The sequence below is a fragment of the Mus caroli genome, unplaced genomic scaffold (assembly GCF_978045245.1).
Source record: "Mus caroli unplaced genomic scaffold, Mus_caroli_1 scaffold_18, whole genome shotgun sequence".
Lineage (NCBI taxonomy): Eukaryota > Metazoa > Chordata > Mammalia > Rodentia > Muridae > Mus > Mus caroli.
Window position 1 is genome coordinate 39086252 of NW_028227273.1, and position 21484 is coordinate 39107735.

At 37.6% G+C, this 21484-nt stretch overlaps 1 protein-coding gene across 1 annotated transcript in view; it reads right to left on the reverse strand.

Annotated features, from left to right (window-relative positions):
- Adgre3 (adhesion G protein-coupled receptor E3) overlaps positions 1 to 21484 on the reverse strand; it is a 108532-nt gene that overhangs the window by 54997 nt on the left and 32051 nt on the right. Inside the window, exons 5-11 of the mRNA XM_021149445.2 lie at positions 18077 to 18229; positions 11655 to 11695; positions 11115 to 11250; positions 8549 to 8650; positions 5803 to 5987; positions 3884 to 4051; positions 1478 to 1681 (exon numbers count right to left, since the gene is read on the reverse strand). Of these exons, the coding sequence (XP_021005104.1) occupies positions 1478 to 1681; positions 3884 to 4051; positions 5803 to 5987; positions 8549 to 8650; positions 11115 to 11250; positions 11655 to 11695; positions 18077 to 18229 (989 nt within the window). The remainder of the gene's footprint in view (positions 1 to 1477; positions 1682 to 3883; positions 4052 to 5802; positions 5988 to 8548; positions 8651 to 11114; positions 11251 to 11654; positions 11696 to 18076; positions 18230 to 21484) is intronic.

The following is a 21484-nucleotide window of genomic DNA, read 5'->3' on the forward strand; positions in this document are numbered from 1 at the left end:
ATTGTTCCTGTCTGAAAGAATTACAAGGATGGAAATGGAGAAGAGACTGAGGAAAAGAAGGTCCAGTGACAGGCGTAAAGTGGGATCCAGCTCAAGGGAAGGTCCCAAGGCCTGACACTATTACTGAGGCTATGGAACACTCACAAAAAGGGACCTATTATGACTGCCCTCCAAAAGACCCACCAAGCAGCTGAAAGAGTCAGATGCAGATATCTGCATCCAACCAATGGACAGAAGCAGCTGACCCGTGTTGAATTAGGGAAGGCAGATATAAGCTGAGGAGAAGGGTGATCCTGTAGGAGGACCAGCAGTCTCAATTAATCTGAACCCCTGAGATCTCTCAAACACTGGACCACCAAACAGGCAACATACACCAGCTGATATGAGGCCCCCAACATACATACAGCAGAGGATTGCCCAGTCTGTGTTCAATCAGAGATGATGCACCTAACCCTTCAAGAGACTGGAGGCCCCAAGGAGTTTAGAGGTCAGGTGGGATGGGGGGGTGGAGGCATCCATGTGAATACTGGGGGGTGTGAGATGTGGAGCAGTTGGAGGATGGATGGGGGTGTGCGGGGAATGGAATATGGAATGTAAAAAATAAGCTAATTACAAAAATGAACTTCCAAACATAGGGCCATATTACTCAGCATGTCTTACAGTTTGCTGTGCTAAAGTGTTAGTTCTTTAAGAAAGAGAATATGAAAGGAAATTCTATGCACTCTTGGTTTTATCCATATAAGTGTCCACTCCAAGAGTTTGTTGTATTTAAAAATTTTTCCTTTGGGCTTAAATGAGGACTTTGAAGCTGTGTGTTGACAGTAACAAGTGCACCATTAGCATGTAGGAAAAGAACTAACATACTTTAAACCTATTTGTTTACATCTATCCTGAGATGATATGCAGTTTACCTGTGAATAGGGGAATGACCCAGTAAGTAGGAGCATTTGCTTTGAAAACATGAGGATATGTGTTCAAATGCCCAGAAAAATAAATGAAAATTGAACATGTTTTCATGTGGCTACAAGCCCAGCACTACGGGGCAAGGGAGGGATGTATATCAACAAAGCTGTCTGGTCAGCCATCCTAGTGAAAGTGGAAAGTATCTGATTCAGTAAGAGACCATGTCCCAAGGTACTAGTGAGGGCACAATAGAGAAACAGCCTGACACTTGCTTTGACTGCTGTATTCATACACATTACTGTTCACATGTGTACATTCATGTCCATGAACTAAACTCAGACAACCACCAACACAAACGACACTGTAGAGTGACATTACTGCTAGTAATACTCCTGGTTCCAAAATGACCAACTAAACATAGAAATTCCTTCTACTCCATATAGTAAGAAAGCTGAAAATTTCACCCTGCATTTTTCTTCCAACATCTCTACTGATGATTCTCTCTTCATACTTGCTAAGGACGTGATAGCTATGAATGATTAGGGCAACGAAGTAATTTTATGAAGTCACTAACCTTAGGCTTAGTTCTGTTGATGCCTGTGAGGAAGAGGAGGTCAGCCAGGAAAAGGCAGATGGAGAGCTGCAGGTGGAGTGTCGTGCTGGTATTCTGAATGGGTCGACACAGGAGAAAAGTGATGGCCGCCAGAAATAGGCACAAGAGAGAAAGACTCAGTCCCACGTAGGTGATCACAGAGAGTACAGAAAGCACACCGTCCTCCTACAGACCACAAAGGGATACTTCAGAATCTATATACGGCAGTTACTGTAATATCAACCTTAGGAAACCTGAGAGACTGGAGATCTTGTTCTTAGTCATGTCATAAAGTTTGAGATTAGTGCTTAGCCCATGAGAGTCAGGGAATAAATATTAACTAAATGAAACAGGAATGCAGAAGTATATAGCATGATGGCCCTCGGATAGTCATCTGATAAACATGGAGTAAAGTGCAATAGGGGTATGCAAATCTAAGTTATAGACTAAAAGCTACATTAGACAAGGCTACTCAAATGTCTAAAATTTATGACTTTAGAGAATTGGAACTTTGCACAATGGCAATAATATAATTATAATTGTATTTAGCCCCATAAATACCATCTACTGCCTATCTGTGAATAACCCAGCATTCTTGGGAATATTATATAAATTCTTTTGAATCACACACCAGACCTCTAACTTCTATTATTCCAAAACCAGAAAATAGCAACAGCATCTGAGGCTATGCCTGGTTTCCATGCTTCCCTGGGATTCATCTATCTGATGTCCCACTATCACATTTGAATTAATTGAATATATTATTTTCTTTTTTCTCTTACTATAAAATTATGCTATTTAGAAAAATCTGTACTTATCTTCCTGGGCCATTGTCACTTACATTTCACCCAAGAATAAAGTATTTTTTTTTAAATTCTTATGAAATGAGAGCTTTGATAATTTTGTTACTTCACTTTGACTTCTTTTAACTTTAGTTACCTGAAGCTTTGTTGACATCTAAAGATTCTGTAGAATGATGCTAAGTCTTTGATAATGGCCAGGCGTTTCAGTTTGATTCAATCAAGGCAGTTTGGATATAACTATCTTTGCAAGTTAAACGATGCTTCCAATTCCAGATCCCACTGTCCCCTGAAACTTGAAGGTCTGCCAACTCCATTTCCCAACATTTGAAGTCTTTCCTTGATTGATCATGTTAACTCCAGGAATATTTATGGAACAGTGGAAGTTTCTGCAACTTTCCTTAACCCACCTACCAATATATATATTTAAGATGACTTCATTTAAAATTTTGTTTTTCTGTTACTATAAAATCTTCATGAAATAAAATTATTGAAGAAAGGTCATGTGTTCTGCCTAGCCTTAACCACCCTTCAATTATAATGACTATGGAGTGTGTATTCTGCAGTCATTCCAAGAATATTCCAAGGGTCCTATAAGCACCATGTACCCAATGGCTTGATTTAAAATTTAGTGAATATGTTACTGTAAAATCTTCATGAAATAAAATTACTGAAGAAAGGTCATGCATTATATCCAGGCTTAAGTAAGCTTCAGCTATAATAATATGAACTGTATTTTCTGAACTCATTCTAAGAATCTTCTAGGGGCAGTATAAGACCTATATATCCAAACTTGTAATATTATACATATTGCCATTCATACTGTTCCCATTTCATCTCTACAGCCAACTACTGGTATTTCTTGAGAATTTGGCAGTTTTATCAGGGGACTGAAGCTATCTATAAACCTTTCTGGAGGCTCAGATGTGAAATGTTCTCATCAGTTGTGTATTTCAACATTGATCTCCAGTTGGTATACTCCTGGGAGGTTATAGAACCTCTTGTGGGTACAGTTTTTCCAGAGGGTATGTTCCACCCTGGGAAGGCTTTGAGGTTTTATAACTGTGTCCCCCCTTTTTTATTCTCTACTTCCTGTGTGTAGAAAAATTTTATCTCTCAGTTTCTAGCATCTGCTTATGCTATCACTCTTTCTGCGTCATGGAAGATGGTGCACCTTTGGAACCAGATGGCCAAATGAACCTTTTTCCTTATATTGCTTTCAGTCAGTATTTTATGAGAGAAACAGTAAAATAACTAATAAAAAATTGACAAAATCATTTCCGTTGTCCTTCATGGAGTGTTGGCATCTTAAGCAAAGCATATAACTTCAGTGGTCAGATTTCTAACCAGTAAGTTCAGTTAAATCAACCTTGGTGATAAATAATTCTACAGAATATGAGTGAGATAACAGAGGAGGAACCAAACTTCACTCATTATCTTATGGATTTTCTAAGAATAATCTCTAATAAAACCTACAGCCTTACATCTAAGACTGAATATATATATATATATATATATATATATATATATATATATATATATATAAACAAACCACACTTTGATGCTTGAGACTTATGAGACTTGATACCTCATGGGGTAGAGCCATGAGCACAGCAAAGCTGGACAGGTGGAAACACTTGCAAATGGTGTAGGAATTATTGGTGTTCACGTGAGAGCATCCTTTAGTAGACCAGCTACCCCCTTCCTCTGATCCTTCCCAATGGACACAGAGATGTTCTGCTCTTGAGTCAATGGGCTGTAAAGAAAAGAAAATAAAAGAACATGTTTTTGTGTCAATATGCCAATCTTTAATTAAGATATGTGACATTAGCTAGCACATGATTTAACAACTGTCTTTCCATCTCATCTCATCTCACCTCTTGCCCTTCCTGATCTCTCTGCCCTTCCTGCAACCATAGGAACTTCTCTACCTAGGTTAATTTGACACACACTTGATTGAGAAAGCATATGAGGGGACATTTCACATCTTTCATCTCACATAGATTTTTGTTTCATCATTTATTCTCGATTTCTATGTATACTCCATTGCACTGGGCATTGACTCAGCATTGGCCTACTGCTTTCTTTCACAGAAGAAACCAAAGACAGGTGGTGACGATAAAGCACTGCTTGAAGAAAGAAGTCTGATCCTTTTGTCTTCTCCAGGAGCATCTTGGAAAAGGCCAGTTCCTTTTTTCTACCTCTGACTCTCAGTATGTTCAACAGTTCTCATGACATTATTGCCTACTTAAGTTTCTGCATAATAATTACTTTTCTTTATGGATGTGTACATGTGACTTAATACTTCATTTCCATCTTTCTTGTAGTGTCATTCTGTATATATTTAAGTTGTGGGATATACCCAAAGAACTATACAGAATATATGGATCACTAGATTCAACCTACTAAGTATAGCCATTACTTTCCACTTTGGTTTTAGTGGTGATCTTGGAGATCTAATACCTTTGAAATATAAGTATACAACAAGAACATTTAATGAAAAAGAGACCAGGAATTTGAGGTAGAAGAAAGGTAGGGTACATAAGGGGGAATTGGAAAGAGGAAAGAGAAGGAGGAAAATGAAATAGTTATATTATAATTGAAAAGAGGGATAGAGTGGGTACATATTACAGTAATATCCTCTGGCTTGAAACATTCAATTTTTGATATTCAGGAATAAACAATTCAGAAGTCTCAAGAAATTTCTAATTCACAAAAATTCCTGCCTCCTGAAAGTTATGAAAGCTGTGAGAATGCCTGAGAAAGGGAGGGTCACTTATCTCTACAAGTACCTGCAAAACACATGGAGATTGTCAGGATTTTAGGGCTTCTAAGACCTCATGCATACTGGGGTGCTCTTTCTTATGAGAATCTTTTTGATATCTCTGCAACTGTGTGCAGCCTCTCCTCCTTAACCTAACAATGTCATTGCTTCATTAACTGGAATTTGGTGGCATGATTGCTTTGCTTTGCTGTGGGTTCTCATCTCCCCAGGAAAAGTTTTATACAACAGAAGGACCAAAATACATTAATATAATGGGGTGGAGATGAGCTAAACACATTGTGTAAATATATGAAAAATGTCATCACTTACCCCATTATAATATATAATTAATTTATGCTACTAAATGTAATAATCTCAAGATGTGCTAGGTTACATTAAGGCTCCAAAATGTTATTTTATAACATAAAGTTTGTTTCTAATGATTCTGCATTCTTCTACAATCCCTGTTAGGTTCTACTGTAGAGAAACTGAATTCTACTGTTTTGCTTTCCAGTGTTAGTGAGCTCATAAAGGCTTTATTTGACTTAACCTTAAGATTGAGCCACTAAAACACAAGGTTTTTATTACTGCTTTTATTTTTGTAATTATATTAGAATTACATCATTTGCTCTGTGTTGACTACATACATCTCTGGCCACTATATGCTCATGATGCAGAAATGTCCATGCAATTAAAACACTCAAGCACACACATTTTAAACGATGCTTTGAGAAGAAACTCACCTGAATATTTTGTAAAGTCAGGAGTACAGGTTCAGAGAGGACAGGTTTGACCTCTGAGCGAATGGCTCCACTAACGATGTGAGAGTTCAGTGTCACTTTCTGAAACCCTTCTTTGTTACTAAAAAAGGAACCATTTAGAAGATTCCCAAGAGACTTATATGCAATGAAAGCCACTGCAGTTTCACCTGATAAAATAAAATAAATTTCATTGAAGATTAAACAATGGATAATACAAATGACTTACATGTGACCATGAAGTAAATATATGTCTACTAAATTTACCCATATGCATCCCTTAAATTGTATATATACACACTATAAACATTGATAAGCATGGAATTTCACACATGCATCACAGCCACACTATGTGTGTATATATGTATATGTATGCATACATTTGTGTATGTATGTATGTATGTATGTATGTATACATGTACACATACATATATATGTATATGTATATGCACATGCACACGCACACACACACACACACACACAATGTGCTGGGAAAATTTGTTAACTTGACACAAACTACTGTGTGTATGTGTGTGTGTTATAAACCGTGATTACCTGTGCTCTAAAGAACAAGTGGACTAAGGAAAATATGCAATGCCACCTCCAGTTCCCTCAAGGTTATGTAATTATTTAATTTATTCTCATTCCATTTGCAGTCTTTTCTGGTTATATACACATTATACACATTCCTTTGGTCTTAAATATCCCTTCTACCCTCATCTTTTTTATTTCATCTTTATCCCAACTTACTTGTTCCTCCCATTTTCCCCTCATTTCTTCCTATCTTCATGAAATTGGAAGTTAAATATACAACTTTCAATTACTCCTGTTTATTTATTACTCCAGATTTTATTCACCTTCTGGTCCAATCTCCAGCTGTTCCACATCCCACACCTCCTCCCTGACCCCTTGTCTCCACAAGTATGTTCCACCTTCCATCCCCCACCCCACCAGACCTCCAAACTCCCTGGCACCTCCAGTCTCTTGAGGGTTAGGTGGATCTTCTCTGACTAAACCGAGACCCAGCAGTTCTCTGCTGTATGTGTATTGGGGGCCTCATATCAGTTGGTGTATGCTGCCTGGTTTCTGTTCCAATATCTGAGAGATCCCGGGGGGGGGGGTCCAGATTAATTGAGACTGCTGGTCCTCCTACAGAGTTGCCTTTCTCCTCAGCTTCTTCCTGCTTTCCCCTAATTCAACCCCAGGGTTCAGCAGCTTCTGTCCATTGGTTGGGTGTGTAGATTTTATTATATTGTCCAAATCTTACTTTTCAATCCCATGTAAAATTAAGGAATAGTACAGCTTATTTAAAAAATTGATAGTGAATTGATTTATAACCCCCAGAATAAAATTGATTAGCACTGTATATACTATCTAGATTCTATTGGTGCTTACCTGATTATGGCAAAATAAAACAGTTTCTAAATCCATTTGTCTAGTCGAAGACTAAGTTCAATACTCGTGAAGAGCTTCCAGTAGAAAATTAAAGATGGGGTCTATCTATTGGATCATGTTGGGATGTTCAAATGAGAATAGCATTCTATCACTGAGACAGATAATCCTATATTTGATACAGCCCTTAAAGATTATGAGTCACAATACAGGTAAATCTTTCTAAAACCATTTATCTATTCAAATGGTAACTCCAATAGCAGTGTAGATTTACACTGCAAAAATGAAAGGAGTCTATCTAGTGCAGGATGTTGGGCAGTTCAAATCAGAACAGCACTGCATCACTGATACAAATGAGACGCATATTTCCCACCCCTTTTAGAATATGAATCATAATGAAGGGAAATTAGAATGGTTGGTGAATGTTTTCCAAAATATAAGCCATAAAAGTAGTCATATCAAAGTAGAGAGCAGTGCTTTAGATAGGTTTTGAACAACCTCATGTTTTAGACTAACGTCAGCCAATACTTCTGTGATCATTTAGTCCACTTTAAAAAATAAACTAATTTTTAGTACATTCTCTTTTTTTTTTTTTTTTTTTTTGCTTTTACACAGAACAATTCTGAATGATAGTGCAGGAGTAATCAGAAATTTACAGAGTCAAAAATCACTCTTTTAAGACTGGACCAGATCTTTCTACTTGAAGTTGTTTCTATTAATTTTTCTTTCCTATTTCTTTTTCCCTGACATCCCCACTTCTTTTTTTCAGGCATTTACTGAAGATTATGTCAAATGCAGCCTACTCTCTGCTTTAGAATCAGAAGTTCAATTGAGGCATTCATATCTATTGTTCAGTGCAACACCTATTCCTGTACACACACACACACACACACACACACACACACACACACACACGCGCGGTCATGCAGAAAAAAATTAAACAGGTATGACAACAAATACAAGTTTTTCAAGATAGAAGGAAATCGAGTAAATGCTTTTCTAAAAGTGTTTTTAGAACGAATCTCAAAAGGAATGACGGTCAAGGAAATGCTTGCTTGGCACCATTCAATATTAGTATGACAGAGGATCACACTGAAATGTGACAAGCCTGTCTTTGTTCAGAAAATATAGCAGTACACATCTTTTATTACTTTAGAATACATAGCAAAATATGCTGCCCTTCTGACAGTTGCTCAACTTCGTCTCCATGAATGCCTGATCAGTACACAAGGATGATCTTTTTCACCTAATCTCAAAGTTCTAATCCCTTGGAAATATGCGCACATGTCCCTTGCCCTATTCACTGTGACAGGAGAAAATGCTGATCATAGCACGCCACCTCCACTGTTGTGTTCTTTGAAACCACTCCTGCAGTCAACCTTCATTGTATTGTTGCCAGCTTCTAGAAGAGTCATCGTCTTGCACCTCTTAGTTTCATACGCTGAAAGCAATGAAAAAAAAATGAGTTTTACCTCACATATGAATAACAACAACAATGATGACCATGATGACAATGACAACGATGATGGGGATATTAATCTTGCTTGAGAATTTTCTATTTGAGAACGTGATTTTATAAACGTTTTTTGATCTGAGAAAGTTGAAATCACTTAGAGGGTGACTTGTCCATTTGTCATTAAATCTCTGACTATGAAAGGCCTCATGATGAGGCCCATATACTGAAGATTATTTCATCAGTTTTCTGGCGATTGAGAGGTGTGTGATGGGATCTTGACAGGTAATCAGTTGTCTTATGTGACGGGAGAATAGGAGCTTTTTTATTTTTTATTTATTTTTAAATTTTTTATTACGTATTTTCCTCATTTACATTTCCATGTTATCCCAAAAGTCCCCCATACCCTCCCCCCTACTCCCCTACCCACCCATTCCCACTTCTTGGCCCTGGCGTTCCCCTGTACTGGGGAATATAAAGTTTGCATGTCCCATGGGCCTCTCTTTCCAGTGATGGCCGACTAGGCTATCTTTTGATACATATGCAGCTAGAGACAAGAGCTCTGGGGTACTGGTTAGTTCATAATGTTGCTGCACCTACAGGGTTGCAGATCTCTTTAGCTCCTTGGGTACTTTCTCTAGCTCCTCCATTGAGCATCCACTTCTGTGTTTGCTAGGCCCTGGCCTAGTCTCACAGAGACAGCTATATCTGGGTCCTTTCAGCAAAATCTTGCTAGTGTATGCAATGATGTCAGCATTTGGAGGCTGATTATGGGGTGGATCCCCGGATATGGCAGTCTCTAGATGGTCCATCCTTTCGTCTCAACTCCAAACTTTGTCTCTGTAACTCCTTCCATGGGTGTTTTGTTCCCAATTCTAAGAAGGGGCAAAGTGTCCACATGTTGAACTTCGTTCTTCTTGAGTTTCATGTGTTTCACAAATTGTATCTTATATCTTGGGTATTCTAAGTTTCTGGGCTAATATTCACTTATCAGTGAGTACATATCTTGTGAGTTCTTTTGTGATTGGGTTACCTCACTCAGGATGATGCCCTCCAAGTCCATCCATTTGCCTAGGAATTTCATTAATTCATTGTTTTTAATTGCTGAGTAGTACTCCATTGTGTAAATGTACCACATTTTCTGTATCCATTCCTCTGTTGAGATGCATCTGGGTTCTTTCCAGTTTCTAGCTATTATAAATAAGGCTGCTATGAACATAGTGGAGCATGTGTCCTTCTTACCGGTTGGAACATCTTCTGGATATACCAGGAGAGGTATTGCTGGATCCTCCGGTAGTACTATGTCCAATTTTCTGAGAAACTGCTAGACTGATTTCCAGAGTGGTTGTACAAACTTGCAATCCCACCAACAATGGAGGAGTGTTCCTCTTTCTCCACATCCTTGCCAGCATCTGCTGTCACCTGAATTTTTGACCTTAGCCATTCTGACTGGTGTGAGATGGAATCTCAGGGCTGTTTTGATTTGCATTTCCCTGATGATTAAGAATGCTGAACATTTTTTCAGGTGCTTCTCAGCCATTCGGTATTCCTCAGGTGAGAATTGTTTGTTTAGCTCTGAGCCTCATTTTTTAATGGGGTTATTTGATTTTCTGGAGTCCACCTTCTTGAGTTCTTTATATATATTGGATATTAGTCCCCTATCTGATTTAGGATAGGTAAAGATCCTTTCCCAATCTGTTGGTGGCCTTTTTGTCTTATTGACGGTGTCTTTTGCCTTACAGAAGCTTTGCAATTTTATGAGGTCCCATTTGTCAATTCTCGATCTTACAGCACAAGCCATTGCTGTTTTATTCAGGAATTTTCCCCCTGTGCCCATATCTTCGAGGCTTTTCCCCATAAAGGGCTACATCAACATTAACATATGCAAGAAAATGGATTAACAAAGAGTATTAGATATTCTTCTTGTGGACCTCTGCCAAAAAGTTCTGCACTGTATACACTTGGCACAAGTAAGGATATATAAAGACCCTAACAAGTATCATGGATGTCATTCATGACCTATGGCTTTCTGGGTATTTTTTGAAGCCTGTAACACTATCAGTTTATTTATATATAACTGAACTCACAGACTAATGTTATTGTATCTAAGATTCTTGAAATTAGGTGGTGGAGTGGGCTGTAAGAGGTACACCACTGTTGGTTTGCCTCTGAAAGAAAGCCCATGATACATGATTTATCTGCTGTATATTAAACCTTCTGATAGAGCCACCATCTTTTGTCTCACTTCACATAGAACATATCAACAAACCCAAGTGGAAAAGTTTAACCCAATGCTCTACCAGGTCAAGTAAATCTTTCATATTTGAAGGTAATATGCTCACCTATTCTGGCATAGAGATGAAAAAAACAGCTTTATTCTTTATAGTCTATGAATGCTCCATGTCCCATTTTCCTTTATGGCACTGTAATAAGTCAACTTTCAATTTCTTACCTATATCCAATAAAGGATTTTCATCCTTTTTTGGTATAGCTGAGTTTTCATTCAAGATGTGAAGTTCCACTTTGCGAAGTAACATGGTAGCTCCTTTTGCAACCTCCTCTTTGGATTTAAATTCACTCAGTACTCCCTATCAAACAAATATTTGCAATTATATAGATTATTATTAGAACTCAAGGAAGAATGAATCTGCGGAAGTTTTGTTGGCTTGTTCCAAAAGCCAACAATGTTAGTCACTATGCTATGGAATGAGTGATGCATTTTGACATTTAGTGACAGTCTTTGATGACAGCTGAAGATACCCTAGGCATCCACCCTAAATTTCCCCAGTTTTTGTGGCATAGTATTGTAGCTAATTCTCATGGCAACAAAACTTGCCATTCACACATTTACACAGAGCAGAAGAGGAAATAGACTGGGGATAAGAAATACTCTCGCATAATAACCAGAGTGAGCTGGTGTAGTGCTTAAGTAGAGAACGACCCATCAAAGACCGTCTAGATGATTCCCAATCAAAGACATTGTTCCACTCACCAAAGTATATGGTTTTGATCCCGTATTCTTGCTCTTGTTCACTGGAAAAAGTCAGATTTACATCATATATGGGGAGACCACATCTGGTTTATATTTGTTTTCCAATCACCTTCAAGTTTGATCATTTTCTGATTGCTTTACAGCCCATCCATTTTATTATTTTATTTTTGATGCTGCTTGCTTGAATTGTTTTGTTATTTTTTTTAAGAGAAAAAAAGAGCATACAATTGCATGGGTAAGAAGAAGAAAGGATCTAAGAGAAGTTAGGAGAGAGAAAAATGTTAATAATGTGTTCTCAAAATAAGTTCTCAACAATGTGTTTTCAAAATAAATTCCCCCAAATAAGTGTAAAAACATTTTAAAATGATGAATATGTACTCTAAACTGGAATTTTAAGTTATTTCTTTTTTATGATACATATATATATATAGTCTTTGTTAATATATCCTGCTACTTTTGCTTATACAATTTTCTCTCCCTACCTCTCACTAAACCCTTTTTAATTTTCAAGGACTCCTACTCTCTTGATATTTGTTATATGTGTTCTAAGTCATGCTTTTAATATATTAAGATTTAGATGGTAAGTGGTACTGTTGATCTGCAGCTATCTCCTCGGAACTGAAATATTCCCTGCTGGAGAAGGTCCATTGAAACTTAGTAAGTAAACAAACTCAAAAGGCTCAAGATTCTCCTTAAACTTACAAGATTTCTATGCATCCTTCCCTTGGTTATGTAAGCAGTAACCATTGCTGTATAGGAAAGCTGTAGTTAGATTCACTGAGCTGCCTAAAAAATGTTTAAGGAGCTCTATGTCTACAGAATGTTGAAACATATGCTGTGTGGGCTTTTTGATATATTTGTCTTGAAGAACCCATGCTGTTATTAGTGACCTCTCAAAGATACTGTTGTAAGTAACTCCACTAAACTCACTGGCTTAGTTAGTTAGACATGAGTAGAATTGTCTTTTTAATCAACAGTGTTGTATCTACAGTAGCTAGGAAACTTATTCGTATGATCCAGTAACTGTCAAATGATACTAACTTAATCAAAAAATGATTTGAAAAGGAACAGTTGTGTGGCTCCTGTGATAGACATTTGGGGTACACAACAGTGGCTAGTATTTCTTTTTTAATTATATATTTTCTTTATTTACATTTCAAATGTTATCCCCTTTCCTGGTGTCCCCTCTGAAACCCCTCTACCCCCTCCTTCTTCTCTCTGATCACCAACCCACTCACTCTCACTTCCTGGTCCTGCCATTCCTCTACACTGGACCAAGGGCTTCTCCTCCATTTGATGACCAACAGGGTCATCCTCTGCTACATATGTGGCTGGAGCCATGGGTCCCTCCAATGTGTATTCTTTGGTTGGTGGTTTAGTCCCTGGGAGCTCTGAGGGTACTGGTTGGTTCATATTATTGTTCCTCTTATGGGGCTGCAGCCCCTTTAGCCCCTCGGGTCTCTTCTCTAGCTCCTCAATTGGGGACCCTGTGCTCAGTCCAATGGTTGGCTGAGACCATCCACCTCAGTATTTGTCAGGCACTGGCATAGCCTCTCAGGAGACAGCTATATCAGACTCCTTCCTGCAAGCATTTGTTGGCATCCACAGTAGTGTCTGGGTTTGGTGACTGTATATGGGATGGATCTCCAGATGGGGAAGTCTCTGGATGGCCTTTCCTTCAGTCTCTGCTCCATACTTTACCTCTGTATTTCCTCCCATGGGTATTATGTTCCCCCTTCTAAGAAGAACAGAAGTATCCTCACTTTGGTCTTCCTTCTTCTTGAACCTTAAATGGTCTGTGAATCTAACTTGGGTATTCTGAGCTTCTGGGCTAATATCCACTTATCAGTGAGTGCATAACATGTGTGTTCTTTTGTGATTGAGTTACCTCACTCAAGATGATATTTTCTAGATCCATCCAATTTGTGGCTGCTATTTCTGAGGATGGATTTCTGCAAAGACAATCCCAACATGATACCTTTCCTCATATAGTATGGCATGATATGCTTTCTTGCTTTTCTTGTGGTATTATTCTCTTTTTGATAGAAGGTAGAATAATACCAAAGTATAAGTTGCTGCAGAGTGGAGTTTCCATAGCTAGAACCACAGTGTGGCCATCTTCTATTTGGTATATCTGAGCAGTTCCCACTTGATTGGAGTCATTCAATCCAGTGAAGAAATGCCCACCAATGTGCTGATGGGGTAAAATACATTATAATACCTAAAATTAGCACATATTAGAGGAGACCTTGAACAGTCTGAGTCATCACTTTTGTAGCCTTTGTTGTATGCAGTGAGATATGTGATTGAGTTCAGGTGACTTCCCAGAAAGAACATGGCCAGATAGATATGGAATAACACTGAGAAAGAGCTTGCAAGTGGCCGTTTCTTAGATGTAAAACCTTGGAACTCAGAAAAAATAAGGTGATGACTGGAAGATAGTTAGCTAAAATGAAATTAGACTGCATTAGCTCTGATTTCCAATAGAAAAACAAAGGAGAAATCCACAATTCGTATGCAGTCAGCACTTTTATGAACAGCTGCATATGAGAAACTAGAAACAATGATAATCAGAGATCATTCTGCATCTGACATGAATTGAGTAAAACTTTTAAACAAACATATTTCAAACCTTCTTTTTATAATCATGCTAATTAGGTGATAAGACAGACTAATGGACATGATCAGTCTGAATGCTATAAAAACTAAGAAGTTATTAGTATTATTTACTATTAGTCCTTGTGGCAAAGTCCTTGTAGCAAAGTCCTTGTGGGGCCAACATAATCTCAACATTCTGAAGAAAATTTCTGATGGGATGTCACATAAAATATATTGGTAAGATCTATCAGCATGTAAGTTTTCATTAACATATTGATTGAAAGATACTAAAAGGGCAGGCATTGTTGAGGAAACTGGGCATTAAAGAGGTAGCATTTAATATCCTTTTAATTGCATCTTTTAAGACATTACTCACAAATTTCAGAAAGATGTTGATTGATCATGTGGCTTGGGTCTGACATGGCCCTTTAATGGCTTTGCTGAGCTGCACGATAACTTGAATCATTTATGAAGTAAAGAAGTTTTAGGTGATGTGAGCGATATGCTGTGACTTACAAATTATCTTTTAAGATGTTAAAGTAATCAATAGTAGAACTAAAAAGGCAAAGCAATCAAACAGAAGTGTAAGGATACTGGGTGGCAAATGTAGCAAGTTTGATGTCAAGGTAGAGTTTCTAGAGAGGAAATTACAGAAAGCCAACTGTTAAGCTAATAAGCTTCTAGATGCTCTAAAAGGCCAAGTAGCAGTTCAGGAAAAGAAAGGTTAAGTTTCATTTGAAGAAGGAATCTTTCCCTATGTGCTTTTTATATAATTCACAGGTAGTAGAAAAATGTTTACTCAGCCTGGGGCCATTTGATAAGACAGGTGTACCTAGTATAGAGTCAAGAACCATAGTTTTGGGTGAGAGCATTTGGAACTTAGAACCCTTTGCCAGTACAAAGCACAGCTTTAAGGGAGCTGAGCATCACAAGGCTGATGAGTGGAGATGCACAGCAATGTAGCAGATAAGTGATAGCAAGCAGAGGCACATAAAAGATATTTGTAGGCAATGGATGACAACAAAGAATAATGTTTCCTTGCATGGTGCCATACTGACATTGCCATTTTGATGAAATAACTTATAGAATGTATGAAATCACTCATAGTATGATGGGCCTTAATAATGGTTCCTTTTTCATAAACAACTAGAATTTAATTGGAAAGAAATTGGTAGGCATCTGTGACCCAGTGTAAAACATTTAAAATGTTTCATTATGTAACATTAGTACTCTTGAGTATCTTACAAACTTGTAAAACAACCCCCCCAAAGACTTATTGTGAGTAGAAAATAACATTGATCGAAAATCCTTGTGCCAGAGATGGGAAAGCTCCCTAGAAATTATTTGCTATAGAAACACCTAATCCTCAGAAATCATAAATTCTATTCCCAGTACTCTGAGTTGGATGGCAGAATGTGAAGACAAAGCCATATTGCTAATGACACCAAAGTTGGGCATGGAGAAATCAAGTTGAGACAGACTAGAATATCCTCCTTTGTAGATTTGAAAATGGTGAGATATAAAGTGTTGTCTGTGGCAGCAAAGTTGTCATCCATTTTTTTCTTGATTATAATCTTGCATGCTATGTTACTACATGACATGGCTGTTATGTGTATAACTGACTACTGGAAATTAAGGTTGATTTCATAAGGTGGAGCTCACATCTGGTATTGCATGCCAATGACTGAAGTCAAAGGTCCCATGGAGTCCACTGACTTTATACTGTTAATTTACTGCATTGGCCAGTCAAGTTGCTCCCAAAATGTTAGTAATTGAGGAAAATTTCCTTATTAAAAGTGGAAATATAATGCAAAGACTCATAATTGTGCTATCTCCACAGAGTAAATTCTTCTTGCTGTGGCAGTCATCTGACACTCACAATACTATCAATATTATCCAACAGTAGGCTGAGACAACATTGTGGAAGAATGGGAAGAATGAGGGTTTATAGCTATTTTCTCATAACTGAAATGTTCCTTTCTGGATGAGGGTTTTCTAAGACTCAGGGGTAAGCAACAGCAGTCTCAAAAATTTCATGAAACTTAAAAGATTCACAAGACTCCTCTCATAGGCTCCATCAGCAGTAATAACTTCTAGAGAGAGAAAAGTCTCTGGTCATTCCAGTGCCTAAAATTCATTAAATAGCTCCAGTGATGTATGTTTTTTGAGTTGCCATTCATGTTGGATTGGATGTTTTAGTGCTATGACTGCCTATGTATGATGCCTGTCCCCTTATTCATTTACTAAGCTACATGGGTAATGTCATTTCTCTCATCTGCCACTGATGCTGTATCTTAGGCAAATAGATGTTTGTTCATTTCCACAGGAAGAATCACACCATAGAATTCAACAATTCAATCAAAATTCTATTTCAGTACATGCTTACAACTAAGAGGTATATAAAGACACATACTTGCTAACAAAAAACCAATCATACTAGATTACAGTATTCTAGCCTGGAAAGAATGCCTTTATGAAAATAAACCAAGCCTTGTTGTAGCATGCTTAAATATCAATATTGGGGTTGTGGTGGAGGACACTCATAAATTCCATGAATACCTATTAATACTGTCCATAAAACAAAGACATTAAAACCCTAACAAACATCAAACTATCCTGTCAGCAGCTGTGAGTGAGTATGTAGAAGGTCTTGCCTCAATACAAGGTACAGTGGAACTATAAATTTGATAATGATCTTGGTTGAATACAAAAATCTCAGATGCTGATAGCTCAGCTAACCCAATTCTAGACGCTAATCAGAGAATTGTGCAAAAATATGCTTTTCCTTGCTTTATTCTAGTGAATTCTTAGATAATGTGTTATTTAGCAATGCTTACTCAGCATAGTAAATTCTGTTTTTATTCCTATTTATATATGACACATTTTAGTATACTCAGGCCAAAATTCAATTCTTGCTGTGAAGATAACCAGCCCTAAGATGGGGTCATAGATATCAATTCCTAACCCTAACTAAGAAGGTGTAGAGAAATGATACATGCCAGAAAATGGAAGATATTTTTTTCCATTGGAGTGACAATGAATGTAACAACTATTCTCTAGTGCAGGAACCCTGTCTATGTATGTTTGGACAACACAATAGAATGACATAATTTCATTTGTGAGAGATTTTTGTTTCAGTTTTTATTGTGATACTATTTGTCTTGTTGGATTTTGATCTGTTTTATTAGTTTTGGAGAAAGAGAGAGATGGGGGAAGGGAAATTGAAGTTAAGTAGGTAGAAAAGAGATGAGCTGGAAGGAGTGAGTAGAAGGAAAATATCAAAATTTATTACATGAAAAAAAGTTTTTTTTTTTTTTTTTTTAAATTGTACACTCAAACCAATTGGTAAATGGAAGCACTTTTCCTTGATGCAGCATCATTTAATGTGTGGTATTCTACATGACTCAAGCAATAAAATGTATTCTGGATCTTAAGAAGCTGATCTGTCATTACTGTAGAACTAAGACAGATGTGATGAAAGCCTTGAGAATATTAGCATGACATGATTGGGCTTATTCTGAAGACAGCTGGCATAGGAACCGAATATGGCATCGGTGCAAGATAAAAGTTCTATAAACTTCTATAAAGGGATCAAGGGTAGAGAATTTCATTGGACACACACAGATTTGGAAGATTTAGAAGTTTGGAAGCAGTTATTTGGCCCTAGAGATTAAATGTGATTGCATTATAACAGAACAGGAACAAGTGAATGGGGTATGAAAATACAAAAATAACTCTAGGATTCTGGCTAGCAGTGTTGTAGCTGTCACAAGCTCTACTAACCCACCTCCTTTTGCGTAATTAAAAAAAATGGATAGACTTACCATAACAATCAGGGTGATCAATATTAATAATGCCAGCTACCCAGTTGAATAAAGGATATTTTACTACACAGCTGCATATGTAAGTCCCAATTTTATTTCTGCAGTATGACACATCCTTGCATACTGATTCTTTCAGTAGACACTCATTAATATCTGCAAATCAAGAGAAATTTTGTTTTTGTTTTCATAGAGTGGTATGTCTTTCTTTTAACTATAAAGCCTCTACTGCCAGACTTATTTGTAAATTTACCTATCAATATTCTTTGTTCTTTGTTAGGCTAAACTAATATGATAAAGATCATATTTTCCTTTAATATATAAAGTCTCCAAGCACTTTAGTATGTATCTAGAGCTACTTAAGGAAGAAATAGTTAATTTTGACTTTTAATGTATGGTTAGGAAGCAATCCTTGATAACAGGAAGATTTGTTCACATGAGTATGAGGTATTTGTTCATATTCCATAAGCAAGCAGCCTGCAGAAAAAGATGAATACTGGCATTAAGCTGTTTTTATTCTTTGTTGCCTTTTTATTTAGTCTGGAATTAAAGTCTGTGGAGTTATGTCATTTCCATTCAAAGATCCTCAAAGATCCTCACAGACATGTTCACAGGTGTTACTCCAAATTCATTCAAGTTGATAGTGAAGAATAATTATCACAAATATCAATAAAAACACTGCATGTGTGTTGTAAAATAATATCTTGAAGGATTATGAGGTAGGCAGCAGTCTAATAGACACTGAAATATCCTATAAAATACTCAGAATAATGATGATGATGATGAATGAAGAAAAAGATTGAATAGTGGAATAGAAAAAAAGCTGAGAAATGTATTTTTAGGTAAATTCTGTTTTTGGTATGGTAGCAATAATTTATGGGGGATTTCAGAGAGGAAACCAGGAAGGGGTATAACATTTGAAATGTAAATAAATAAAATGACCACTTTTAAAAATAACCCCCACCCCCCAAAATAAAGGAAACAGTAGTTGTTTGAATAATAAATATTCTCTGTGAGCTTAGATATTCAAATATTATCTCTTTGTTTATGGTAATAAGAATGCTATTGGAGGGCGGACATAGCTAGGAGCAACTTTTGAGTGTTTCTAACCTTGTTATACCACCTTCTTCATGCTTCTAATGCCTGTGTATAGGTGAGATATGATATATCATCTCTGACTGCCTCATACAATGGTATTCCATAATTATGAACTTTGTCCCTGGAACCACAAGCTCAAACATATTCTTCTTTGACTTGCTTTAGGTTATGTCATTTATACCAACATCAAATGTATAACTAATACAGAATTTGTGGGGCCAAAGAGATGGATCAGTGTTTAAGAGCAGTATCTGCTCTTGTAGAAGACCTAGTGTACTGGCTAGTTTTGTGTCAACTTGACACAGCTGGAGTTATCACAGAGAAAGGAGCTTCAGTTGAGGAAATGCCTCCATGAGATCCAACTGTAAGGCATTTTCTCAATTAGTGATCAAGGGGAAAGGCCCCTTGTGGGTGGGACCATCTCTGGGCTGGTAGTCTTGGTTCTATAAGAGAGCAGTCTGAGCAAGCCAGGGGAAGCAAGCCAGTAAGGAACATCCCTCCATGGTCTCTGCATCAGCTCCTGCTTCCTGACCTGCTTGAGTTCCAGTCCTGACTTCCTTGGTGATGAACAGCAGTATGGAAGTGTAAGCCGAATAAACCCTTTCCTCCCCAACTTGTTTCTTGGTCATGATGTTTGTGCAGGAATAGAAACCCTGACTAAGACACCTAGGTACAATTTGTAGAATCCACATGGCAGCTCACCACCAGTTTTAGTACCAGTTCCAGTGGATCTGATGACTTCTAGCCTCCATGCTCACTGCATTAATATGTGATATAGATATGCATGCAGGCAAACACATATGTACCTAGCATAAAATAGGAAATGAAGCTGGTACTAAGAAGTGGAGCCATTAATATAGTCAACCCAACTATGAGGTCTCTTTGAAGAATGTAGAAAAATTTGGAAATCTGTACCAGAAACCAGGTTAATCCTATAATCAGAGACTTATTAACGGTTATTGTAGAATCTCAAAATACCATATTTTTCAGGTAATAATGATGGCATTGGAAGGTTGGGTTACAAGGGGTCCCAGAGGATACTTTCTCTATTAACACCTGGGCTAGATGCCACTTGATTTATGCTTTTGTGAAGACTATGACTGTTTTCTGTCCTTTTCCTGATAATTGACACACAGCTAAACTTAAAATAATTGACTAACACTCAGGATCACAGGGGATTCAGGAAGTCCTGCCCAGCTAGGCACATATTCCTTCTAGTTCTCAACTGCATCAAGGAGTGGATCCTGTGGTCTGCAAACCCCTTAACATGCCTGTACCCAGAGACAGCTTGACCTCAAGAGTTCTGACACAGCCAGGATCACAGATGAGGTCCCAACCCCTGTCACAATACTTGGCCTAACTGGAACCCTCCCTGAGGTCCAGAGAAAGGAACTTCTCCATGCACCCAGCCAGAGACACACTTTCCTTCCAGGTTGCATCTTTACTCAGAAGCATGTCCTGTGCTCCAGTCCCTTCATGCTGTCCACACAGAGAGACAGCTTGACTCCAAGAAGTTCTGACACAGCCAGGTTCTGCAGACAGACCAGGGTGTGCAGACACTCTCCCCTATCCAGAGACAGCTGGAACCCAAGAGGCCAAAATAACCAGTCTTACAGGAGGGGCAGGCTTCAATCAGAGATAGCAAGGACAGTTAACACTAGAGATAATCAGAAGGCAAGAGGCAAGCAGAAACTACTGCTACTTGGCAACATCAGAACCTACTTCTCACACCACAGCAAGCCCTGGATACCCCGATATACCTGAAAAGCAAGATCCTAATATAAACTCCCATCTCATGTAGATGATAGAGGACCTTAACAAGGACATAAATAACTCCCTTAAAGACATATAGGAGAACACAGGTAAACAAGTAGAAGCCCTTAAAAAGGAAACACGTAAATATCTTAAAAATACAGGAAAACACAATGAAATAGGTGAAGGATTGAATAACACCATTCAGTATCTAAAAACAGAAATAGAAACAATAAAGAAATCACCAAGGGAGACAACCACGGAGATGGAAAACCTAGGAAAGAGAGCAGCATTCTCAGATTCAAGCAATACCAACAGAATACAAGAGATAGAAGAGAGGCTCGCAGACATACATGATACCATACAAGACATTAACAAAACAGTCAAAGAAAGAAAGAAAAAAAAACAACCAAAAAGATCCTGACTTAAAACATTGAAGAAATTTAGCACACAATGAAAAAAAAAAAAAAACAAACCTAAGAATAAGAGGTATAGAAGACAGCTAAGATTCACAACTAAAAGGGCCAGTAAACATCTTCAACAAAACTATAGAAGAAATGA